Consider the following 14240-nt stretch of genomic DNA (forward strand, 5'->3'; position numbering starts at 1 on the left):
AAATGGGGATCAGGAAAGGGAAAACCTTGTACAAGGCACTGTAATAGAAAAGAGGAATTCACAACCCTGGACAAACTAGTCAAGCCAGGGATACTCTGTAAGTACACATAACCTGGACCATGAAGGTGCCTTTTCTTAAAACAGGTTTTTTCTTTTCGTATAAAAGCTTCCCAAAAAGCAAAATTTGCAGAATAACAGATGTGCTGTGTGATCTTCACAAAGTTATTGACCCTCTCCAAGTCTCATATTCCTCATCACTAAAATTAAATGTGAGATAATGAAAAGATGAAAATAAAGTGTTTGTAGATCGGGAGGGCAGGAGAGGGTGAAGGGAGGGCAGGGGTAAGGGGAAAAATGAGAACCAAGACCTGTCATGTAAAGGTACAAGATCCCAACAATGAATGTAACTGTACTGTATCCCTAAACTGTACCAATAAATTCAATTAAAGCTGAAAAAATAAAATAAAAAATAATTAAAAAAAATTAGGAGATAGGACTATATTGCTAAAGTTCCTTCCTGCCATTATGGATCATGACATAATCTATCAGGCTACTCTTCTATTAATCTGGTTTCTAACTAAATCATGACAAAAACCTCTACTCCCCCCACCCTTATCTAATGACTCTACTCCCTTTACCCTCCCTAAACACCTGGAAATTGATGTTAATGACACTATCTATAGATTTGTCACTTTAATGAGGGGCAGAGAGGTGACACAGGGCAAGGACCTGTGGCAACTTGCATCCCTCTGGAACACCTTGGAGGCAGCCCTACAGCAAGTCTATGGCTAAAGCCTCCTCTGGTCCCCACCCACATGTATATTCTCACTGCTTCCCAAAGGGATTCCAAGATGGAATCATTGGTGGTGAAAAGAGGTAGCTGAGGAGCCAGCTGCAACCAGCCACTCTCCTGACTGCAGCATAGTACTTTGGACTTCTGATGCTACTCCCTTAGGGGTGACAGTCACATATGCCTTTTAAGACATGCTAAGAATTGGAGAAAATTAATCAGAGGACTTATTTTAAAGTAGTCATCAGAAATTCAATGCATTCAACCTGTCAGCAAAAATGCTTTCTTGTTTTGCAAATGACTGGCCATTGGAAACTGGTGATGAAGCCTGTGAATGTGCGTCCTAGAAGAAATAAACACTAGGCCAACTGGTCTTAGAAAAGGCAAGTGAGGTGTGCTCATGGCTACACCCAACTACAGAAGTCTGCATGTGGCAGCAGCTCATGCAACTCTCAATCAAGGCCTCTGATGCCTAACTCTCTACAAGAGAGGAAGTTGTGCATCGCTCAGGTAATTTACTCTCCCTAGCATCTGAAGACAATATATTAATTATCCAAATGCATAAATTATTCCAGAGTACAAATATGGATATATGAACCTCCAGGAGGGAATCAAAAGAATCCACTTGAGAAGCACCACTGAAATGAAGATAAATGTAGTCCACTAGGGTGAGGGTAGCTGGGCCATTGGGAGGGAAAATGAGCTCCAGCACCCTTTCATATTCCAATACTCCCTACCTTTGCTCCGGCTTACACAGTTCTTAAAACTATTCCTTTGCATGAGCCTGAGATGAGAGCTTTCTGTGGCTGCTGTCTAGATAGTAACTAGACAAAGGGAACACACACTTAAACTCTCTCTGGCTTCCCACTTCCACACTACATATTATACACTGTGTTCCACACATACTGTGCTCTTCAGTAAAAATGATTCAAATAGAAAAACTGAAACAAATTTAAGCACATTGAAAACATCAATGTTTATCTGCTTGTTAACTGTCCCAGTATATAAACCCCAACAGTAAACTTCAGAGCACATTCTGATTAATCTATCTTTTAGAGGTATTCCCTATGTATATCAGAATAGACTGGAGTTCATATGGTATTACTTAAGCATTATATTGTTCCAATAAAAAGTCCCCTTTAAAAAATCCCCTCCCCCAACCCTTGTCTTCACCCTTGAAATAAGAACAAACAAAAAGGGAATATGATTAAAAGCATTCTTGCTGATAAACTGCAGCTCTTGCTTGGGCCATTTAGATGAGATATTCTACCATCTCTGCATCAGGCTCCTGTCCCAGGATCTGAATAGGAGTTTTTCTTTCCAAAGCACTGGAGTGCAAGACAGGACCATCTATAGGGAAATAAAGGCGGGGGGGCATGTTAGGACAAAGTAAAAACTTATCGCCTACAAATACAATGTTAGAACCACCATGAATCCAATGTAAAGTTAGACTTGCCTGCTACCTGCACCCTTTACTTTATTGGAAGAAGAATCTCTCATGCCTGTTCCCATCTCAGCAAATACAAAGAAGTCATCTATGGAATCTTCTCTCTGACAAATCCCTTTGGAACACGAAAAACTCAGTCCCAATGAACAACTCTATCTAAATGGTAGGCACTAACAAAAAAATCTGTTTTTTTGTTTGTTTGGTTTCGTTACTTTTTTTTTTCTGGAACTAGGGATGGATTGTCAGGACATTCTTACCACTGAGCTACAATTCCAGCCATTTTTATTTTCTACTTTTTACTTTGAGGCAGGATCTTGCCAAGTTGCCCAGACTTGCATTGAACTTACAATCCTGTGGCCTCATTACAGGGCATGGGGCATGGTAGCCCAGGAAACAAATCTGTATCTGAGGGCAGAACTGAAAGATGCTTGCTACAGAGAATGCTTATTACCTGTGTTTTCTGGATTGCAGGTCAAACTTGGTACAGAAAAATGATATGTTCCCGAACCACTGTTAGCTGGACTTGCAGGAGCCTCAATCTGAGCCAAAGCTGGAGTTGCAGCTGGAGTTGGAATAGGAGCTGCAGCCGGAGCTGGAGTTGGTGCCTGAGTCTGAGCCTGAGCAGAAGGCTGAGCCACTGTTGGAACTGGAGCTGGAGCTGGAACTGGAGCCAGAGCAGCTGGAGCAACCTGAATAGCAGCAGCAGGAGCAACAGCAGCAGATGCTGCAGCTGGAATCTGAGCAGCAGCAGCTGGAGAAACAGCAGCAGCAATAGCAGAAGTTGCTGGAGATGGGGCAGCAGCAACAGCAGCAGCAACAGTGGCAACAGCAACTGGGGCAGCAGCTACCATAGTAATGGTGTTGGTGGCAGCAGTGGCAGTGTTGGTGGCAGCAGTGACAGTGATGGTTGCAGCAGTGGCGGCAGCAGCAACTGGAGCAGGAACAGATATGGGAGCAACAGCTCCAGTTTTGTTGGGCTCCGTTCCACGTTCAGTTTGAGTGCTACAGTCTCGGCTTCCTGTCTTGCAGTGAGCAGAGAGCAGGGGAGTAGAGGGAGGCACAGGTGAAGGGGTGGATGAGACAGACTCTACATGGTAGTCTCCACCCAGGAGAATACCTACAAATGAAGGAGAAAAAGGAAGGAGGAAACCAATTGGTGATTTCAATCTAGACACATGATTGGCTATTATCCCTTGTCGAAGTTTAGGAGAAATTTGAATGGGTCTCAATTCTTTATTTTTGTCTCCACTGGACCAGGAATCAGGCACCACCCAAGCTAAAAAAAAAAGTTGCTTTGGAGCTAGGAAGATCCCTTCTGTTCCTCATTGTTCAAATCGCAGCACTACATATTAAACCATATGTGTCCTCTGTATCTGTTTTATTTTTTAAATGACTGAGTTCCAATGGATTGTCAGAATTTTCTACATGCTTTCATCTATAATCAACACCAAATATTACCAGAGAGCAACAAAGGATCAGGGATGGGAAAAGAAGTCTGTGGACACATGCGTATGCTAATAATTGTGGAATAAGACCTTCTGACCATGACCAGCTCCCCTAAATGTTTATTCTAATGAAAGGATGCTAAAAGGACCAAGAAAAGTATTAAAAATTACAAAAGAGTGAAAATAAAATTATACACACATAAGTATAGCATGCTTCCTCGGGCTCTAAAAATATGCCTCATAATTTCTACAATGTTTCTTGAGGTTTTGATTAAAGGGGACAAAATGGACAAGAATGGAATAAAAAGTACATTCTGTTCCAATATCACAATATTCTGGTAGCAAATCCCTGCCACTAGGCTCCATTTAGCTTAATAAGAACTCTTGGTCCTCCTATTATAGGGGAGGAGGGAACACAAATACTGGAATTTTGAAATTTTGAATGACATGAAGGCTTACATGGGCTTTGGACAAAGGTCCCACATGGCACAGGCCAAATCTAAGAAATTTTTATTTGAAATTTATCTTCCTTTCTGCCCAAATAGATCTCAGGGTTCTTTTTTTTTTTTTCAGTGTTTTCACCATGAGATCTCACAGGGTGGAAGAGCTCCTGGATATGCAGTTAGACGCTCAGGAAGACAAAAACCCAATGTGGTACATCTTCCTCTCTAGAATCTCAACCACTACCCCCTTTCTTTTGTGTATGGAACACTTCAAATGTGTCACCATGATCTTCCTTTTGCTGCCATTACCTAGGCTCCCCTTCCAGCTCTTGTCATCTCTCTTCTCTTCCATGATGGGTACTCCAGTCAGGGTGGATGAGTGGGAGAGCAAGCCTGAGCTAGCATTGGAAATGGACATCAGAGACTTTGCTGGCCGCATGGATGACAACTGCTCTGTCTTACTCGTTTCCTTCCGGGAGCGTTGCTGGAGTACTTTGATCATGGCATCCTTCTCAATAATCTGAGCATGGAGGGTCTTGATCCTAGCAGTCAAAGACAAAGAGCATACAAAATTTTTAATGTTTTCTCTGTGTTCTAGTGTTACAGCCTACCTAGACGAGCATCCTTTATCTTTTCAACTAAGCAGGGGTCTAGTTCATTCTGAGCTGAAGACAAGGAATTTTGTTGCAGGTTTTTAAAAATGTTCTTCTGTGCACCCAAATGGATACAACAGAGCATCCAGAAAATGCTGCTTTTACTTTTCAAGATCAAAGTAAAGCCTTGGCAAAAAGAACTGCTGCATATGAGAAAAGCAACCGCTGATGAACCACCACCTTCAAGTAGTAAGTCAATGATCCCGATCATCAGGTGCTCCACCTTTCAATGTGAATGGATGAGAGGTTCACTGTGTAGAGGTAGTTCTAGAACAAAAGGTAGTTCTAGATAGAATACATCATGGTAAAAATATCACCAATTCAGCTCTGGCAGAAAGTAAATGGAAAGCAAGTTGGAAGGCCAGTGGACAGCAACTCTATTTGGAATTTCATAGTAGTAATGATCAAGATAAAGGTCAACATATCTCAAACACTAAGTAACAGGCTAATAGGAGTTAAGGTGGTGGGGGAAGTCTCCATGATCTGGCTCCCCAGTTTGGCATAAAGATGCTGATCCTTCCCTACTGAGCTATGTGTCTCTATACCATCTCTATACCTTCTCAGATCCATCAGCATTCAGATCAATATTTTACCTGCCCTCCATGTCCAGACAACGCTTGTTGGCCACAAAGATTTCTTCCTCCTCTTTCTGGATGCGAGCTTCTAGGGCTGTGTCATAGCTTGTGTTCAGAGAGTGGCTGATGACTGTTGTATCCCTGGGGAGGACAACAGCAGTGATAATGATGGGTAGGCAACAAAATCAAGGAATGCTATCCTCTTTCCTAAATCAAAGGAGGCTTTTCTGGAAAGCTGTAAGCTGAAACCAATCTTGCTAGGAATGGTTGGTTTCTGGGTGACTTACTGGTAAGAGCTGCCAAAATAGGAAGGTTCAACCTTCAGGGTTATTGAGGTTACCGACATAAACATGACTATAAAATAATTCTATGGAATGTGCAGAACTGGACAGGCATCCTCAAACTTTCTAGCAGATAGTTCCTTTTGAGTTTTTAGATCATGACCAAGTGAGAGGAATATGTACATATTTACTTTATTCTCAAGACAGCCATGAAGGGAAAAGGATAGATTCTGAAAGAAATCAGGGGGTATCCTAAGTAGTTTGTTGTGACAGATTGATATGAGTAACTACACCTGAGTAAAAGACACAAACAATAAACATTTCAGGATCAGGTTGGCCATATGAGCTGAAAAAGAGGGCCTTTGATTCAGGGCCACTTGATTCCTTATCTAATTTATATCAGAAACATTCTAGCACCAACTCAATGAGTATATACTAACTACTGTAAGTGACTATTCTCTTCCCAGAGTACCAACTGTATAAGAGCCATTATGTCCTATCTAAAAGTGTCTCATGGGCCGGGCGTTTAGCTCTGTGATTTCGCACCTGCCTCACAAGCGCAAGGTCCCCAGTTCGATCCCCAGCACGTGCACACACACACACACACACACACACAACACACACACACACACACACACACATACACACACAAATAAATAAATAAAAGTGTCTCAGGCAAATAGCTCCAAGGTACAATTAATAAGGAAAAATGTATGTATGGGTGCATAACAGAAAGACAAAGACAAAGATGGAGACACAAAGGGACAGAGATGGAGAGGGAGAGAGATAAGTATTGGGATTAACGAGAATATTGATGAAATTACATAGGTCATCCAGGAAATAAGACAACAGGCTTTGAACAATAAACTGACCCTGCTTCGCTGTACCTCCTATGAGAATGAGATGTTGTCGGAGAACTCCAGGAGCATTTTGTGCTAGCAGATAGCTGTGTTCTCTTAGCTTCACATTTGTGACCAGTGCTGATAGCGGTGAAGTGGGGTGGGAACAAACGGGTAGAAAGCTGACATTAAAAATGGGGAAATTTTGCCGAGCCTCTGCAAAACCACTGCTCTTCCAAATGCTAGTACTTATATGCATAGCTGGAAGCATTTACTGGCATGGAGAAATAATGAGAGCAAGAAAAGGGAAGCATACAACTGGTCTTGTCATTTACTAAATTTTGTTAATATCTGTCAAAATATTTTTAAGACATTCTAAACCTACTCCAGTGCAAGTCATTTGTCTGTAGTCTTGCTGAATACTCTAAGTGGAAACAGTACTTCCTGGTGCTTGCAAGCAGACTCTGACTATAGAAAATACCAGATCAAGTCCCAGTTTACAAGTACTCTGCCAGTAACAAGCTTTATGACCTTAAAATTCAGCATCTTGCTCTAAGTCTTCATCTGCTCATATGCAAAAAGGGAACCATAATTGTAATTTCATTTCATCAGGGGGAAAAAAAACCCAAATGTATGCACATAGAAACATACAGAATCAGGCACAGTACATGCACTCAACAAAGCTATTTATTATTAAGGGAGAGGCACATAGGCAGGAGAACAATGTTCAAGAGAATATGACTTGAAAGAGTAGCATCCCTTTGTATAATCCTGGAGGTGATTCCTGCACTGCAGAGCGCCAATGTGAACTAATGGCTGAAGCTTTAGAGCCAGGCCTCTTGAAAAGTACATGGTGTCTACGGACACCATGGGGACTGGAACGTACAGTTTATCACGGGGGGAACTGGTGCTGGCCTACTGCCACTTTCACTGCATAAAAGCCCATTTTGGGTACACAGAGCCCTGCCAACTAATTGATATGGACACTGTGAACTCCTCAGGAATGGAGCCTGTAAATGTGGGGCACTTAATGAATTCCTACAGAGCTGCCAGGACAGCCCTCAACATCAATTTTCCTTCTAGAAGACTAGAGTTACTAAGCAAATGGCTTAGAAGCAAGCAAGCAAGGACAGTATTTGATGGAACAGTTTCTAATACTCTCAGATTATCCATAAGAGCATGAGAAGAGAGATACTGGCTACTGTCTGAAAACTGCCTACAAACTCTGAACTGAATATCCCTGAATTAGACATTGCTTCATCTCAAATTCTTAAGGAAACAGTTTCTTCAGTATCTCTCAGTCATCTTTTCTCTCCTTCCTTTCTTGGATTAAGTTTTTTCAATCATGTCAGTCAAATTCCTCTTTAAAATGTCACCAAGACCTGCTAATTAAAATACCTATTTGCTATTTAAAGTTAAATTTCATCTTTTCTATGGGCAGCATCCTTTTGTTTACTTGGTAGATGAACTTTTCTACAAGGGGAACACTGTGTTTGAAATTACTGGGAGGGCCGGGCATGGTGGTGCACGCCTGTAATCCCAGCACTCAGGAGGCTGAGGCAGGAGGATTGCTGTGAGTTTGAAACCAGCCTGGGCTACATAGTGAGATCCAGGTCAACCTCAACTACCTAGTGAGACCCTGTCTCAAAAAAAAAATTAAATAAATAAGTTACTGGGAGGGACAGAAAGGGGAGACATGAAAAGACTAGGCCATAGCTGAAGGAAACTTGGAAGGGAAGACAAACAGTAAATTTAACCACTGTAGGAAAGAGTTTAGACTTATATTCCAATACACATTGAAAATTACTATAACTTTCCAAGGGGAGTACCAAAGCTCTGCACTGCGCTTTGGTATTTTAGCATTATATCTTGCTGCAATGGGATGGAGTGTTTAGAGGAGAGAGACACTGGAATCAGATAGACTGGGAGGGCGGCATGGTGGTGCACGCCTGTAATCCCAGCACTCAGGAGGCTGAGGCAGGAGGATTGCTGTGAGTTTGAAACCAGCCTGGGCTACATAGTGAGATCCAGGTCAACCTCAACTACCTAGTGAGACCCTGTCTCAAAAAAAAAATTAAATAAATAAGTTACTGGGAGGGACAGAAAGGGGAGACATGAAAAGACTAGGCCATAGCTGAAGGAAACTTGGAAGGGAAGACAAACAGTAAATTTAACCACTGTAGGAAAGAGTTTAGACTTATATTCCAATACACATTGAAAATTACTATAACTTTCCAAGGGGAGTACCAAAGCTCTGCACTGCGCTTTGGTATTTTAGCATTATATCTTGCTGCAATGGGATGGAGTGTTTAGAGGAGAGAGACACTGGAATCAGATAGATCAGTAGGAGAGGGGATTGTAATAATCCCAGAAAGAGATAATGAAAATATGAACCGATGAAGTGGTTAGGGAAGTAGAAAGAGGCTGTAAGCGGTAAAACTCATAAAACTTGGAGACTATTTCAACGCAAGTGGTAGAGAAAGGAAGGAATGAATGAGAACTTTGTTATATCAAAGTCCAGTGGCTAGGAAAGATGGAACACCATTTAATGTCATGGGAACCATGGAAATAATTTTTGGAAAGTACTGTGATGCTTTTGGGTTTTAGGTCCATTGGGGTGAAAATGTCTTCAGAATAGTCACTTGACAGTATCTAACAAGTTGTTGGGGCTTCTCACTTTAATCTTAGAGATGTTACAGTTACTAGTACAGAGTTACTGTCATTGTTACTATTACAGAGAAGCTCCAGCACAGAACAAGATAACTAAGAATGTAGAATACAAAGAAAGCAGAGGATGGAAACAGGGATGCTGACAAAGAAGAAACAGATAGCCATGCGGAATGCATATGAAGAACTGCTACTGTCTCTCTCCTTTTCTCTATTTCCTCCTATCCTAGATTTACTTCAGCCAAAATAAAAATGAAATACTGCAGGCTATGAGAAAGGTAACACATTGAATTGATTTAATAAATGCAGAATTATAAATTACATGGTTGCCTGGGTGTGTTATCCTTTTATCCTTTTGCTGCTCTTCTAAATTAAATTCACTGTTTGTAAGCTGAAATTCAAAATCTGCTTTTCCAAATTGGGTCTCCTATGATTGAACAGGCTCTTATTTGGTAGTAATTTCTCTTCATCTATAGTGAGCACAGAGAGAAGTCTCTCTAGGGACACAAACATGGAGCTGTAATGTCTACAATGTTATTTTGATTATTTACAACATTTCCAAGTGACTAAATAATGAGCCCCAAATAGCATCTTACTGAACTGCTAATTTTCCCATTCTTGATCCCCACCATATTCTAGAGGTAGCAGAGCATACCAACTAAAGTCACAAAAATGTAGATTAAATCCTGGTGCTTGTGCCTTTTAGTATTCATGTGTGATCTTGGGTAAATTACTTAACTCCTCTGTGCCTCAGTTTTCACCTTTTCAATACGTAGCTGAAATTATTGTGAGGATAAATAAGTGTAAAGTGCTAAGAGCACTTGAATAGAAAGCACTGCTTTTTTGTAAACTTCACATTATCCCTTTAAACAAAACAAATATTTAAAGTACTAAATACCCATCTGAAATAAGCAATGATTCCCTGATTTATAAATTCATTGATTTCTTCTTCTGTCTTTTTTTCCTCTCGCGATCCCCCCCTTAACTTTTCATCAAATTCTGAGCATATAACTGACCAATATCATAGAGTTGGTGTATCTGATACCTGTGTGTACCTCAGGATGAAGGGAATATCAGCACCTTCCATGTGAATGAAATGCTCATTCTTTGAACCTTTAAGGCCAAACCCAGCTTATCACACTCTGATCCTGGCTGAAATCATTAGATCAACAGCTTTCCCACTGACAAGAGGTGCTCCAGGGAATCCAAGTGCTAAAAGGGGTATAAACAGACCACTTTATATGCCTTCTCACTCAAGAAAAAAAACTTGTTTTTTCTTAAGCTAAAATCTGTTTTATTGGGACCAGGGATTTAGCTCAGTGGTTCTGCTATCTGCCTTGTAAGCGCAATGTCCTGAGTTCAATCTCTAGTACCACCCCCCAAAAAATCTGTTTTATTGTTACAATGATCGTAAAATGGAAATGATCCAAATATCCATCATCAGGTGAATAGGTATACTACTAAGGAATAAACTATTAATACATGCATCAGCTTGGGCAGAGCTCAAAATCATGCTGAGTACAAGACATCAAATAAAAAGGATAAGCACAATAATGAGTCTTTATTTTATATAACATTCTAGGAAAAACACAATTTTATGACAAAAATCAGATCAGTCACTGCCTAGAGAGAGGAAGGAATCAAGTTCAAGGAGCACAAGGACATTTTAATATGTATCCTCTATCTGGACTGCACTGGAAGCAACAACATTATATTGAGGTATCAACATTTATCAAACTGTACACTTAAAAGAGGAGTCTTTCCCAATTCAAAAAGGGGCAACTGAAATGAACAGACATTTCTCAGACGAAGTAAAAGAGGCAAGTAAATATGTGAAAAAATGTTCCACATCACTGGTCATTAGAGAGATATAGATGAAAACAACACTGAGATTCCACCTCACCCCACAAAGAATGGCTGCTATGAAGAAATCAATCAATAACAAATGTTGGCGGGGTTGTGGGGAGAAGGGAACCCTTCTCCATTGTTGGTGGAAGTGCAGACTGGTGCAACCACTATGGAAGTCAATATGGAGATACCTCAAAGAGCAGGGACTACAGGTTCCATTTGACCCAGCCATCACTCTGCTGGGTATGTTTACAAAAGAATTAAAGGAATCATACCACAGTGATATATGTGCACCAATGTTTATAGAGGCACAGTTTGTAATAGCTAAAACATTGAAACAGCCCATTTGCCCCTCAGTTGGAAAATGGATAAAGTAGATGTGGTTTTTCTATAAAATGGAATACTACTCAGCCATAAAGAATGAGAAATTATTGATTTGAAAGAAGTTCAATGAGAAAGAGGAAAATCCACAACTGTACTCATGAATCACTGGGCATGGTGGTGCATGCCTGTAATACTAGAACTCTGGGAGGAAGAGATGGGAGGAATTCAATTTTGAGCCCATCCTGGGAAACTTAGCAGGGAGAGAGAGAGAGTCAGAGAGAGAGAGAGAGGAGAGAGAGAGAGAGAGGGAGAGAGAGGGAGAGAGAGAGAGAGAGAAGAGGTAAAAAAGAAAAACAAATATAAGGCAAGGATGAATGTAGCTCAATGTCAGGCCTGGGTTTCAATTCCCAAGCAAACACACACACATGACCTTTAACTTTTTTTTTTAGTCATTTTTATTAAATGCTAATGAATTATGTTTTATGACTGACAAAAAAATGAGAAATTAGATTCATTCATAGGAAAATGGATACATATTGAGGACATGCTCCTAAGTGAAATAAATAAGTCACACATGTATAAATACCGAATAGTGTCTCTGGTGTGAAAAGCTATAATAGTACATAAGATACTAATGAGATAATTGACCATGTGAAATAGGAAGAAAAGGGCTCAAGGTGTAGTGAAAATGGGAAGGGCAGGGGAAAGGTAATAAGGGAAAAGAAAAAATATGAGAAAATGAAAAAATGGAAAAAAGGTTTTGTAAATAGGGAGGGAAGGAGTAGGTGAAGGGAGGGCACGGACAAGGGGAAAAAAATGAGAACCAAGACCTGTCGTGTAAAGGTACAAGATCCCAATAATGAATGTAATTGTACTGTATACCTAAAATGTACCAATAAATAAACTCAATAAAAGAAAAAAATAACAAAAATAAAAGAGGAGTCTGTTTTAAAGTGTAATTAATATTGTATTTGATTTGAAAACAGTGTTTTGTCCTCTAAAATTAACACTGATATCACCCATGAATGATGTCCAGTCATTTACCTGTGAGCTGCTATATTTGGAATATATTAATTTTCAGATACCAGTAGAATATATAGAAATCAAGCAGGCCATTAAAATGTGCCACCAATTCTAGGAATATGTTATATACTTCAAAATTTCCTTTTTTCATTTCTCTCTCCTTTCTTTTTTATTTATTTTCTTCCTTATTCAAATAAATGTTGAGCACTTTTTATCTGTAGAAAATAGCCAAGGCACTTAAAATTATTTTGAAAGAAAAGAAAATATAAATATTTTACCCCCAGAAAGGGACAAAAGGCAGAACCTAGGACAACACCTACATTTACAGTTGGGAGGAAGAAGATAACAAAGAGGAAATGAATGGGAATAGAAGTTGGAAAGAAAAGCAGAAAATCCTATAGATTCTGAAATGAACTTTTCTGAATATTATCTCCTAAATTTGTAATCTTACAAAGAAAAGAGGAAATTAAACCAAACTCTATGGCAAAGCAAAAGAGGGACTATCTTTAGAAATATAGCATAATCCTAGAAATGGAAGGACCAGAAGAATTAACTAGTCCAATTCTCCCATTTTATAGGAATTAGAATCCCATTACTCAGTCTCTTTTGTGAGCTGGATTAATAGCATACAAAAAAAAAGGCACACAGTGTATGTTTGGAACATTTGCCTGTGGAACTATTAGAAGGGGCTATTAGATTAGTCATTGCTATGTTTCATCATATTAAATGTTAGCCTGCATATTTTGCTGAAAATAGTAATTAAATGAAAAGAAAATTCTATCTGGCAATTTAAAAGAATTCAATGCAAATTAAACTTACCTTGTGGGAGCAAACAGACTCTGGACATCCGTTTGAAAGAGGGTTCCCCTAATTCTTAATGCTTTATAGAAATGAAGGAAGGGAGGGAGGGAGAGAAGGAAGAAAGGAAGGGAAGAAGGGAGGAGGAAGAAGGAAGGAATAGTTTCTTTATATAAGACCCTACTGAGTGACAAGCCCCTTCCTAGCTTTCTTGCACTTTTACCCAGAGTCTACCATAATACTAAGTGAAATAAATCAGACACAAAAGATTAAATATCCCTTGGCCTATATGAGGAAACCCAAAGTATAAATAATTTGATGAACAAAATAAAAGACAGTAGGAAACTAGGAGGTAGACTTTGTAGAGATAGGAAAGGGATTTGGAGACAGGAGAGGGGGAAGGGAGAGACTAAGGGGAAATAGGATCAAGATGTGGTATATATACATACCAATTCCCCACCATGAATGTATTATGTTTATAAACATGCATTAATACCAAAGGGAGAAATTGCACAAAAAAAAGTCTACACCACCAATCGCCGCTTTCTAACATTTGCTTACACTGCACACGATAGGAGCTGCACCTTTCTAAACTTCTGCCTGGGCTGTATATTTCTAAGCTTCTCACCCTACATTTCCTGATCTCCCAATAATAACAATGTTCCCACATTAGGGTTTCAGTAATAACCTCTGAACAGGTGCTGGGCACAGGTGCTTCCATGGTAACAGCTAGCAGGTAAAACAACACTTCATCTTGCTTGAAATCTGCCTATAATCTTTGTGACCATCTCCTGGTACATCTGGGGTTTCTGTGCTCTCTAGTCCCAGACTGGCATGTACTGAACAAACCTTTCTCAGGAAACAGAGTCACCAAGCTTCACCCTACAATGATCTTAAAGCCAAGCTACAGACAGCTTCAATCTAGTAAAGATACCGAAGCTATGTAGAGTTAGGCTGATCACATTAAAGCAACATCAGATGTCTTCCTGGAGAATCAAGAATGGGTTTATAAAGCTCTAGTCTAGTTCTTGTTTTTTTCCAGGACAAGGGAATTGGACCCAAGAGCACTCTGACACTCAGACTATATCTGTAGCCTTTATATATACA

General features: G+C 39.9%; 1 protein-coding gene across 8 annotated transcripts in view; it reads right to left on the reverse strand.

The window, feature by feature from the left end:
- Nucleotides 1–425: 425 nt before the first annotated feature.
- Nucleotides 426–14240, reverse strand: part of Amot (angiomotin) — a 76233-nt gene continuing 62418 nt past the window's right edge. For all 8 annotated transcript variants that reach the window (XM_033760312.1, XM_033760313.1, XM_010603096.2 and 5 more), the window contains 4 exons: nt 5372–5494; nt 4435–4667; nt 2689–3354; nt 426–2140 (listed from right to left, as the gene is read on the reverse strand). In XM_033760312.1, the coding sequence (XP_033616203.1) occupies nt 2043–2140; nt 2689–3354; nt 4435–4667; nt 5372–5494 (1120 nt within the window). In that variant the 3' untranslated portion in view covers nt 426–2042. The remainder of the gene's footprint in view (nt 2141–2688; nt 3355–4434; nt 4668–5371; nt 5495–14240) is intronic.

The sequence above is a fragment of the Fukomys damarensis genome, unplaced genomic scaffold, assembly GCF_012274545.1.
Source record: "Fukomys damarensis isolate Sample0158 unplaced genomic scaffold, DMR_v1.0_HiC HiC_scaffold_39, whole genome shotgun sequence".
Lineage (NCBI taxonomy): Eukaryota > Metazoa > Chordata > Mammalia > Rodentia > Bathyergidae > Fukomys > Fukomys damarensis.